This window comes from Lepidochelys olivacea, assembly GCF_965140295.1.
Source record: "Lepidochelys olivacea isolate rLepOli2 genome assembly, chromosome: 10".
Lineage (NCBI taxonomy): Eukaryota > Metazoa > Chordata > Testudines > Cheloniidae > Lepidochelys > Lepidochelys olivacea.
In genome coordinates this window covers 9,459,952-9,472,693 of record NC_140420.1, presented here as the reverse complement: position 1 = coordinate 9,472,693, position 12,742 = coordinate 9,459,952, and the positions used below count along the sequence as shown (strand labels likewise).

General features: G+C 48.0%; 1 protein-coding gene across 1 annotated transcript in view; it reads right to left on the bottom strand.

Moving 5' to 3' along the window:
- Positions 1-5,410: 5,410 nt before the first annotated feature.
- Positions 5,411-12,742, bottom strand: part of RNF216 (ring finger protein 216) — a 118,958-nt gene continuing 111,626 nt past the window's right edge. The window contains exon 17 of the mRNA XM_084641098.1: positions 5,411-11,651. Coding sequence (XP_084497224.1) covers positions 11,332-11,651 — 320 coding nt within the window. The 3' untranslated portion in view covers positions 5,411-11,331. The remainder of the gene's footprint in view (positions 11,652-12,742) is intronic.

Genomic DNA, 12,742 nt, shown 5'->3' with positions numbered 1-12,742 from the left:
GGAATTTTTTTCAGCTTGCTTTTTTTCAAGTCTCTCACAAACGCACACAAACCTGATCTTAAAAGAACATCCAGGTTGCAAAGTCAAGCACTCAAAAATTCGGTAATACCAGAATAACGGTTGTCTGTGCAACCTTAATTCAGCCCCCTTGTGCATATGCATGACAAGTTTTCAATTACGGAATATCATCCTAGTTTTCCCACAGGACCCCTGCCTCATTCAGTGCCCAAGATGGACCTGCTCTGTGGATGACCCAGGCTGCAGGATGACCATAGGATCCCTGCCTCATTTGCTGCAGAAGTTGGCAGGGAAGCAATGGATGAGGCAGGCCATTGCAGGAAGAAAAAGGAAAGTCTCATGGTTAAGACGGTTGAAAGTTGCAAGGGAGAACTGGATTGTATCCTGGTCTCTGCCAGAGTTTCTATGCATGGCTACACAAGTCCCTTAAAACAAACTTTTCCACGGCTTGTGCGTGCCTCATTTTCTGGAGGCCTGGCTTGAGATCTGTTGGCCTGATTTGTAGAAGTGCAGAGTCCTCAGAGGAGCAACTGAAGTCAATGGGAGCTGTGCTACCCAGTGCTATAGAATGCTAAGTACTCTGAAAACCCAGGTCCTAGCCGTCTCAAACTGGGTACCTAAAATTAGTGGATACTTTTCACCTTAAACTCTGGCTCAGCTCCCCACCTGTAAAATGGGGCTAGCCCAACACCGCCATCTCATGGGAGCGTTGTAAAGATTAATAAATGAATGTTGGTGAAGCACTCAGATACTAGTGATGTGTGGCAGAGAAGAGCCCATGAGGAAATTAATAATTCTGTCTTCAGAGCAGGGTTTGAATAGCGTGCAAGGAGAAAACCAAATACTGACTAGCTGCTTACTGGCTGAGACCCATCAGTCCTGTGCGCTGAATGAGTCAGGGGTCCTCCGGGGAAAAAAACGGGTAGCGGATCACGTAATTAAAAAACTTGTCATGCATCTACACTCAAGGGTGCTGAATTAAGGCTGCAAAGGCACCTTTAATCTGTCCTTGCCTAACTTGCAAGCACTTGATTTTGCAACCTTGTTTTTTAACCTACGTTTGTAGACGTGTGTGTGTGTGTGTAATTCGACCTCCTAGAAAACGAGCTGAGCTGAGAGGGAGGAATTAAATGTACTAACAAGACAGGGGAGAGTGCACAATCTATGCCGAAGCAGCACAGCAAGCTGTCTACTGCATTACTGTGGAGCCTCTCAGTGTGAGGGCCTGCACGCTAAAGTACAGTGAACCTGCAGCTTCCACAGAGCCAGCCGCGCAGCTGGAGAGCGGGGGATGCGGGAGGCACAGAGCCTTTGAAATGCCTGGCTAATCTTTCTGGATTTGCCTGTTAATTATCCACACAAAGCTGCCGGGCTGCTTAATGGGACTGGGGACGGTTCTGTTCTCCTGGGGAGGGGAAAAAAATTCACTCCCTAGGAGAAAGGGGAGGGAAAAATAAATGTAACCTCCCCACCCAAACAAAGCTACTTACCTGGCATTAGGAGCAAGCCCCTCAGTAGGGAGATGGGATGGGCAGTGACAACGCCACAACTCAGAAAGTCAGTTTAACCCTTTTCAGAGTAACAGCCGTGTTAGTCTGTATTCGCAAAAAGAAAAGGAGTACTTGTGGCACCTTAGAGACTAACCAATTTATTTGAGCATGAGCTTTCGTGAGCTACAGCTCACTTCATCGGATGCATAACCCTTCCCGCTCCCATCCCCAAAACAGTACAAGGAGAGCGCAACTGGGCCCTATTGTTTTGGTTTGAGCCAGAGAAGATAAGATCATTGTGTAGCTTAGACCAGACACCAGGGAGGGAGTTACTGAAGCTAGTCACTGAGGCCACATCTCAACTAGGGAAAAAAGGGGGTTGATTTCTTTTTAATGTATGCGCCCGCACACCGCACCACAGCCCCCCTATAGCTATGAAGTAAAATCCCTGCCAAATCAAGGCAAGCGACAGTTTTATCTCAGTGTGGCCCGTAGAGGTAAAAACCGTGGGTGGGAGAGAAGGGGGAGGACAGCTACATTGAGCTATGACAGCACTGGCCTTGTCTGTACAGGGATTATATGACTTATATCTCCCCTCTGCCCATGGTCTGCGCCAAGAATTGCAGAACAGAGGGTCTGGAAAGCCAGGACTTGACAAGAGCATGGAGTCCCAACGTAAATGCTTTCTGATGCCTGCTCCCCTCATCCCGTATGTCACAGCCATTTTTGCCTGTTCCTTCCCTGATTTTAGAGCCAAGTCTTGCTCTGCGCATGAAGCTGGCTGTGGTTTTTTGTAACACTGCCCCTGCCCCATAGTATGAGTTCACACTTCCCTATTTTTACTTGCTTTTTGGGGCTCAGGGACCCTTCCCCCGCACATTTATGGGGCTGAAGCCAAATGAAAAACGCCCAGATAAATGACAAAGAAGAGAGTCAGGGATACGGACCCTGGACTTCAGGAAAGCAGACTTCGACTCCCTCAGGAAACGGATGGCCAGGATCCCCTGGGGGACTAACTTGAAGGGGAAAGGAGTCCAGGAGAGCTGGCTGAATTTCAAGGAATCCCTGTTGAGGTTACAGGGACAAACCATCCCAATGAGTCGAAAGAATAGTAAATATGGCAGGCGACCAGCTTGGCTTAATGGTGAAATCCTAGTGGATCTTAAACATAAAAAAGAAGCTTACAAGAAGTGGAAGGTTGGACATATGACCAGGGAAGAGTATAAAAATATTGCTCGGGCATGTAGGAATGAAATCAGGAGGGCCAAATCGCACCTGGAGCTGCAGCTAGCGAGAGATGTCAAGAGTAACAAGAAGGGTTTTTTCAGGTATGTTGGCAACAAGAAGAAAGCCAAGGAAAGTGTGGGCCCCTTACTGAATGAGGGAGGCAACCTAGTGACAGAGGATGTGGAAAAAGCTAATGTACTCAATGCTTTTTTTGCCTCTGTTTTCACTAACAAGGTCAGCTCTCAGACTGCTGCGCTGGGCATCACAACATGGGGAGTAGATGGTCAGCCCTCTGTGGAGAAAGAGGTGGTTAGGGACTATTTAGAAAAGCTGGACGTGCACAAGTCCATGGGGCCGGACGAGTTGCATCCGAGAGTGCTGAAGGAATTGGCGGCTGTGATTGCAGAGCCACTGGCCATTATCTTTGAAAACTCATGGCGAACCGGGGAAGTCCCGGATGACTGGAAAAAGGCTAATGTAGTGCCAATCTTTAAAAAAGGGAAGGAGGAGGATCCTGGGAACTACAGGCCAGTCAGCCTCACCTCAGTCCCTGGAAAAATCATGGAGCAGGTCCTCAAAGAATCAATCCTGAAGCACTTGCATGAGAGGAAAGTGATCAGGAACAGCCAGCATGGATTCACCAAGGGAAGGTCATGCCTGACTAATCTAATCGCCTTCTATGATGAGATTACTGGTTCTGTGGATGAAGGGAAAGCAGTGGATGTATTGTTTGTTGACTTTAGCAAAGCTTTTGACACGGTCTCCCACAGTATTCTTGTCAGCAAGTTAAGGAAGTATGGGCTGGATGAATGCACTATAAGGTGGGTAGAAAGCTGGCTAGATTGTCGGGCTCAACGGGTAGTGATCAATGGCTCCATGTCTAGTTGGCAGCCGGTATCAAGTGGAGTGCCCCAAGGGTCGGTCCTGGGGCCGGTTTTGTTCAATATCTTCATAAATGATCTGGAGGATGGTGTGGATTGCACTCTCAGCAAATTTGCGGATGATACTAAACTGGGAGGAGTGGTAGATACGCTGGAGGGGAGGGATAGGATACAGAAGGACCTAGACAAATTGGAGGATTGGGCCAAAAGAAATCTGATGAGGTTCAATAAGGATAAGTGCAGGGTCCTGCACTTAGGATGGAAGAATCCAATGCACCGCTACAGACTAGGGACCGAATGGCTAGGCAGCAGTTCTGCGGAAAAGGACCTAGGGGTGACAGTGGACGAGAAGCTGGATATGAGTCAGCAGTGTGCCCTTGTTGCCAAGAAGGCCAATGGCATTTTGGGATGTATAAGTAGGGGCATAGCGAGCAGATCGAGGGACGTGATCGTTCCCCTCTATTCGACATTGGTGAGGCCTCATCTGGAGTACTGTGTCCAGTTTTGGGCCCCGCACTACAAGAAGGATGTGGATAAATTGGAGAGAGTCCAGCGAAGGGCAACAAAAATGATTAGGGGTCTAGAACACATGAGTTATGAGGAGAGGCTGAGGGAGCTGGGATTGTTTAGCCTGCAGAAGAGAAGAATGAGGGGGGATTTGATAGCTGCTTTCAACTACCTGAAAGGGGGTTCCAAAGAGGATGGCTCTAGACTGTTCTCAATGGTAGCAGATGACAGAACGAGGAGTAATGGTCTCAAGTTGCAGTGGGGGAGGTTTAGATTGGATATTAGGAAAAACTTTTTCACTAAGAGGGTGGTGAAACACTGGAATGCGTTACCTAGGGAGGTGGTAGAATCTCCGTCCTTAGAGGTTTTTAAGGTCAGGCTTGACAAAGCCCTGGCTGGGATGATTTAACTGGGAATTGGTCCTGCTTCGAGCAGGGGGTTGGAATAGATGACCTTCAGGGGTCCCTTCCAACCCTGATATTCTATGATTCTAAGTCTCCCACAGTCCCCTGCCTCCAACCGTCTCCCCACTCTTCCTGTCCCAGTCCGTTGCTAGGCTGCCAGTATGGACATTTCCTCTTTCATTTCCTATTTCTATTTTAAACATTCACACCACAAAGCAGCCAGAGCATACAGGTGAATATGGCCCTGAAAATCCAGATAGGCTAGAGCGGGGGTTCTCACACTGGGGGGTCAGGACCCCTCAGGGGGTTGTGAGGTTATTGCATGGGGGGGGTCGTGAGCAGCCAGCCTCCACCCCAAACCCCGCTTCACCTCCAGCATTTATAATGGTGTTAAATATATAAAGTGTTTTTAATTTATAAGGGGGGGTGTGTCTCACTCAGAGGCTTGCTATGTGAAAGGGGTCACCAGTACAAAAGTTTGAGAACCCCTGGGCTAGAGTGTGTGTACACATGTTCATGCAGTGCTTTTAAAGGACTACTTTACAGGATTAGTCCTGCTTCACACAGCAATGAGAGAATGGAAGCCATTTTATATCCCGTTCTCGTTTTCCTTTTAGGCTTTTGGAACACATCAAGCTTTTACAGGAGGCTCGAATGTTTTGCTGACTAACTTTCACAGTTTTTAACCATTCTGACTGAAACCTGGTACGAGAATTATGGTTGGTCTCTGCTTTCTACCAGCTGTCACCTATAATTATCCTCAAACTCCAACCAACCAGCTTCTCATGGACATTGATGGAGCAATGAAAAGCACGGAAGTGAAAGCCAGAGTGCACAAAAATTTATTTACAAAAAATTCAAATTACAATATTATACAGGGACTTTTTACACACAGAATTAGAACAGTTTTCTACCAGAGGGTAAAGAAAAATATTTTTTTTTAATAAACCACCTATTCATTTTCAGCTATTGCTATACAAAGTTGCAGAACATGCACAATTTGTTTTTACAAGGTTGGGTTTTTTTTGTTTTTTTTTAATATAATGTTTTGCTAAGTGCAAATACCAAATTTCTCTCTCCACCTTTAAGGCAAGTAAAATGGGACACTGCAATTAATCATAAAAAATACCAGTCATAACATCGATCTGGGCCCACAAGACATCTCCCATTGAAGAACATTGAGGTTTTAAAGGGGGCAAAGGTTATGTCTAAACTGTTAAAAAAAAAAAAAAAAAGCCTGCAGCAGCGAGTTTCACAACTCAGCTGGGGCTCTCTGGGGCTCAAAACAGCAGCGTAGACACAGGCTGGAGCCTGGGCTCAGAAACTCAGTGAGGGAGGAGGGTCTCAGATCCTAGCCTCCAGCCCATGCCCGAACAGTTACACTGCTATTCTGAGCCCCGAGAGCCCATGTCAGTTGACCCAGGCTCTGAGACTCGCTGTGGTGGGTCTTATTTTGCAGGGGAGATGTACCCATAAAAACACCAGGTAAGTCCAAAACATGGAATTTTCTGGTTTTAATTGTGCAGGAAATGGTTTGTTCTTTAAGCGGAGAAACATCCCCATTAACCCAACTGTTGCTAGAAGACAATGGAGGGCTCTAAATTCGCCAGTTAGGATGACAGAGAAGGAGAGGTCCCACATTTCTCTGCAGGGCAATTCCTAGTCCAGAGCTTTCTCTGTGACAGGAGCCCCACCACAGACCCAGAAAGGACCGAAAGGTGAAATGCAGGGGCGATGCTGGGTGAAGAGCTGATCTGATCTCTCTGGACTGCCTGTAGCTGCCCACAGGACTTGATGTTGGTTTCATACAATGGGCCCTGATTTCTCTCCTCGCAGACACAAAACGGGCCTTCACCATTGTGATGGGAGAAAGAATTCTCTCCTTCTCTTCAGCAGGGCTGCGCTAGGACCGCCCATGGAGAGACATCAGGCATACACATGCTTCAGGAACATCTCAGCGAAGGCTCCTCATCACCACAATGTCCCCAAACACTACCGAGGGGGGATCCTGCCTCCTTTGATGTGAAGATGGGAAAGTCAGGAGGCTTGCCGTGCGCCATCAAATCCAGAGGGTACAAAGTTTGCTCATGTAGTGGGAACCAGTGCTTACCGTTAACACAGAAGACTAAAAACTGGTCAAGTACAGACACTAGACCTTCCTTGGCTACTTTGCCAAGTGCCTCTCTTCCCATTTCCAGCCTTTCCCTGCACAGGCCTTTATATATATTTTATATATATTTTAAAAACACACAAAAGCCAGGAGTTTGAGCCAGGCCATTATTTTTGTTAATGGTCTATATTCTAGGGTTTCAATATGGCTGTGTGCAAGTGGCCACACCACTTCTATTTTTGCATGGTGATAGGCATTTGCTATACTATTGGTCAAGCACTGAGGCTGAAATTCGCTTGAGTGATTGGTACAGTACAGTAGAATCCCAACACTCATGCTGTCCAAGCAGTTTTGCTGAACTCAGACTGACAGAGGGGAACTAAAAAAAAAAAAACGTAGTAACTACCGTATAAAATTGAATCTTTCCACCCAAAAATTAAACCTAACAAAAATTACAGAGAGTTGGTACCACCACCCACTTCAAAGATATGGCTCAGTTGTGAGTGGTGGGTCTGGTTGTTTCCAGCTCTTTATTGTGGTGATAGACGTTCACTACAGGAGTCTATTGTAGATATGGAGAGAGACGCGCACATATGGCCAAAGATTCATAACCTCAAATTTTTAACTGGAGAGTGCTTCCAGCTATGAAACCATCCCCAAATAGTCTCTTCTACTGTAACTGCACATGCAGGAATGGGGGGGGGGGGGGGAAGTGTAGGGAAAAGCAATTGATATTTAACTGGATTTGAAAGAACAGTAATTGTGCTTGATAAGCAGAGTATTCGAGAGTCCCTGTGCAACACACTTGAAGAATGAAGGACACAGACTCCCCAAAGGCACTGGGTATTAGAATTAGTACCTGCTTCATCTGAGGCTTTCAAAGAACAATTGATTTATTTAGGAAGTATTTGAATGGCGGCGAGGAGGCAGCAGACTCACTCCAGTGGGCCAGGTTTGTTTTGGATGAAGGCCCCGGCCATGGTTTGGAAAGCCAGCTCAGCGATCAAGATTTCCCATGCTCCTATTTCTCAAATACTCCTATTAGCTGTACCAGCACCACTGCCAGCATGCTAAGGTGACCACCGGCGTCCTGCCAGGGGAAGTACTTTCTTTAGGACGTCAGCTGAAGCCAGTTCCTAAGCCAACAAGCTGTTTCAGCTATGGTGCCCTCCCCTCCCACAATGAGATTCCAGATAAACTTATCAGACTGAGGAGGTCCGTGAGATGAGCATTCTGCAAAGGCAGCAGCCCTTAGTCAGGAGATGCTCCATGCTGCTTAGAGATGTAGTTGTTAGAAATACATGTCTGAAGCATCATACAGGAGACACCAACTGGGCTCCCCTGTACCCATGTGCATGCTGCTTTGTTTCTATTACTTTTTTTAAAAACAACCCTCCCAAGGGACTTGGCCCCTTTTTTCTTTACAATTTGTAAAACCAGTAACAGGGGGTCAGGGCTTTTCTGCTCATGTCTCTCAGGATGAAACGAAGGGCCAGCTGACAAAGGTAAAATTCACCCTACCTTGGCACTCTTGGATCCCTGATTGAACTACTTCCTTAAGACCCAACTTCATGCCTCTAGTCTCCCAGCTGAGCGAGGAAAACAAGAAAAGACTCCTTCTGAAATACATTAGCCTTATTCCTTAATTGGCTAGACAGGTCACAGTATAGCATGCGGAGCACCGCCTCCGCAGCAAGAGCCGAGGTGGACTGGCAGCCCGGGACACTACTCCTCGATTCAATTAGACAAGACACAAAGCTAAGCTCCATCTCCAGTGCGGGCACTGACCAGCTAGAGGGACAGCAGGAGCTCCGCTCTGTGCACGAGGGATAGCACGTTCCAGGCACGTTCTTGAAGCAGGGTACGAAGCGGTAGGACTCGTTCTGCATACACAGCTGCCGCCGTGCGGAGGGGAAGGCATATGGCGGAGCCCTTTCAACCGAACTACTGAGAAACTGCAAAAGTGGCTAGGAAGTGCGCACATCCAATCTGCCCTCCATCCCCGTCCCAAACACAGTCTGTCAACATGGCTGCCCATGGCTACTGAGGGGATCATTCAGTATAAGGTGCAGATTTAAACCTGAATAAAAAACAGCTGAGCAGCATTCGGTAAGCCACTACGTCCCCTAGACTATTTTTTAAATTAAAAAGTCTTAGCAGCAATGTCAACAAATAGTTAACGGTGTGGTGAACAACTCTACATTGGCAACAGCACTCGACAACCTGAAACAAATAGTTAACAGGGCATCTCTCAGCCTATACATAGCATCTGGGAGTGGAGAAATTGTATCAGCTCCAAAAAGGATGAAAACATCCACTGTGCAAGGTCCTCGGGGAGACTATCCCACTACTGATAGCAATGTCCTCCTCACAGCCCAGCCAGGGATTGCTCGCTGCCATATTCCTTATGAGAGTACACCCTGCCCATGACAGCACAGTCAGCCACTCTTGTTTGCCCTCCTCCTGGTGCCTCCTGCAGCTGCCAGTCGCAGACTTCCCAGCACCCTGGTTCACTGCCTGCTCAATGCCCAAAGAGACGCTGCTTGCAGAGAGGGCAAATCGGACAGATTAGTGAGGCAAAGCAGACACCTGCAAAGAAATCTTGGGTGTTAACTTCCAGGGAGGGAAATCAAAAGAGGGGAGATTAATTTGATCTGGTTCCTAACAGCAACAACAACAAATACCAAACAGTTTGGGAGACAGCTGTGTGATGAAGTGGTTGGTTGGTTTTTTTTAACTAGACAACCACAGTTGTGGAAGGATATTCTGATAGTTTCATCTTCCACTCTCTTCCTTCCAGTCACTACAGCAAGGGTGCAGGGGGAAGGCTTGTGCCTGCAAAGCTGCAGCTCTAGCATAAAATGTACCCATTTGACACAAGGCAGCTTCAAGCCTTCCACCCCATCCTTCTAGTCTACCTCATCCCTCACTTGGCTTATTCACACGCAGTCTGCAGCCAAACCACAATACTGCCCCAGAGTCAAACACGGCTCCCAGTTCAAGCCAGCCAGAGCCTGCTCAACTCAGGTCACAGGTAAAGCAGGAGTGAGCCCGATTGCCTGAAGGAGTTTGCCACACTGCTTCTTAAAGGAAAACTGGTCCTCCTAAGCATCCCTTTTGCTAAGCTCAGCAGTATTACAGTTTGAAGTTGATTAAACTGATTTTTTTCAGAAGCTTATTAAACGTGTCGAAAGGGGTATTTTGCTGCTCAGAGTACGTATGCCTACACCAGAACCGGAGGTGTAATTTCCGGCTCGGTTAGACATACCCGCATCGCCTCGGATTGAGGTGCTGTAGCTGCGGTGGCATGAGCAGCAGGATGGGCGAGCTGCTCTGAGACTCTAGATATGCGCTTGGGCAGCTCGCCCAGCCCGTTGCTCATGCTGCTGCGGCTACATTGCTATTTTTCGCACACTAGCGGCATCACGCTAGTGGAGGTACGTCTACACCAACCGGAAAGTATGCCTCCAGATCCAGAGCAGCGGTACCCTAACGAGGACAGCACCTCTGATCAGTTTCCAGCCCATTTTAAAGTGATCTAAACATGCACGGAAAGCCGTGGGCCCAGATTTTCAGAGCTGGATATGTGCAGAGTGTATGTATACAGTTACCAGGCTTGCATGCACAACAGCACTAAATGTACACAATCGGTTACTGCACTGGGGGCCATGAAGTTTAGCCCCTATGCAACTCTGAATCCGGGCCTTCATGTTTATCTTCTGAACAATTTGTATGTTTCTACCAACTGTTACAACCAAGATTTTCATAAATGACTAGTGATTATGTGTGCCCAACTTGAGACACTGAAAAGGACCCTGTGTTCCAGGCAGTATTGGCTACTCATCCTTTGAAAAATCATGCCCCCTTTAAGTGGTCTCAGGTTAGACACTCCAAATCAAGCATCATTTCTGAAAGTCGTGGCCTTACAATACTAAGCCAGGTTGCAAAGTGGTTTGTAGCCTCTTTCTTTGAGTTGCTGTGCTGTGGCATGAGTGGTACTTTGCAGCCAGATGGCTTCTGCATCCTAGCACTGGACTCTCACCATGACAGGCGCTTCCGGGCTAAGCAAAATGGTTGTAGATTTGCTTGTACAGACTCCTGTTGTCAGGGCAATCGCAGGTTGCAGTAAAAACCTGGGACTATTCTCCGAGGGATAATCAGTCCTGATGCTCAGATTCACCCCTTTTTCTTCACGCCTGGATAATACTGGGGAGGACACAGCTGAATCTTATTACCAGCATCTGAATAATTTCAAGCTGCCCCACATCACCTTCCCTTCCAGCTAGCCTTTGCATTAAATAGAGGGGCACTGCTTTTGCAGATAGGAAGGTAAGTTTTTGGCACAAGGGGTGGGCCGAATGGCTACATTCCCATGTAGCATCACTTCCCTCTCAATGGTTGACTGAACAGCCTTTGTGAAACAGAAAGACCCTCAGAGTTCCCCTGGCCTGAACTATGCACCCTCTTACTGCCCAAAGGGTGGGCAGCACGGTTAGAAGATTCGAGAGAACCAAATGTTGAACTACGAAGATTTAACCACCATAGAAGCCTTAAATACTGTGCATGGGGGGAGGGGAATCTAGATCTGTACCTCTTGCAGCAGGCTGAAATGATGGGGGACAGAGGGGAGGGTGGTGGTGGGGCCAGCGTGGCTTCTCCTTGCAGACTCCATTACTAGTGCTGTTTGAACTGGATCAGAACCGATGCCGAGGCTGCGGACCAAAGTGCATAGGCAAGTTGTGCTCCAGCTGAACATTGATCTGGGGGAAATCGTAGTTCACCCGCATGTTAGGCAGTGGGGGCACGTATGGGGCAGGGATGGGTCCGATGTTCAGGGGTATGTTGTTGTACAGTGGGCGGACAGGAGGCAGTGGGAAGGGTGGATGCACGAAGGGATAAGGGGGCATTCGGGGCTGATGGAGGTTCTGAGGGACTGGTCTTGGGATGACTTCAACTCTCTGGATTTTCTCCACAGGCTTTTCCACAGGAGGGCCGATCCTCTTGAAACTGCTTTCTGCAAAGAAATTAAAAACAGAACTTTAGAAACACCCTAGGCCGGAGCAGAAACTCCCTCCTCTGCTCACAGGGAGGTTCTTCAGTTCCAGCTGCGGGAGCGTGCGCTGTTCATGTACGGAGCAACTAGGAGCTCTAGCAAGAAGCAGGCATGGGGCGGACAGGTGCAGCTCTACCACTGCATTTGGATCCTCGGCTTGCAGCACTTCTATCCTTCTAGCACTGAGGTTATGGGCAGAGGCTTCCAGCTCTGTCAATTCTGATGGTAGCAGGGAGTAACCCTGGCTCTAGAGAGAATGGTTACAGACCTACAGTAACTGTGATTCTCCAAGATTTAGTCGGCGTTGATCCCACGGTTGGCGCCCATGTGCCACGTGAGAATGGACGTTTGAGTAGCACTCTCTGTCAGGGCTCGGCATGCACCCTGGGCCTCTTCACCAGGGCATAAAGGGTGGAGTGGCCACAGCCCTAACTCAGTAGCACTGGCTTTGAACTGCAAGGGCTCGGAGGACTGAATAGCAGGGATGGAGGGTGCGATTTCCTGCAATATCTTAGGGAGATCTTACAGTATTAAGTTTATGTATCATTGTGGGCCAGGGATGGTATGCAATTCCATGGGGGAGGGTGAGCACAGCTCCTCCATGAGCTAGGACCAGTGGGGGGTGATTATGCAAATTCACTTAGGTTGTAACACCACCAGAGATATGCCACCACCTGGAGAGGTTCGCATATACTGGTTCAAATTGGATTCTCCAGAGACCAACAGAGAAAAGACTTCTTAATAAACCGCTTGAGTTTAAACTGACTCAGGGCCTGTTTTCTGATCCAGCAAAGGGGCAGGACCTTCTGTTTAAGGGGGCTTTCCAATCCTTCCTTCCCCACACTTCAACACATACTAATTATTAACAAGGGGGAGCCTTGAGCTGCTCAGGATTGTGGATTTGTCTCAAGAGGCTTTGTGTTGTCTATCCTTATCCGAGGACACCAAGCTCTGCCTAGAGTCTCTGCCTGCAAGTTCAAACCAAGTCCGGTGCCGGACTTCAGTGTCAGAGGTGTTGGTGGCTGTTTGATGCTGTCGTCTGTTTTGGGTGC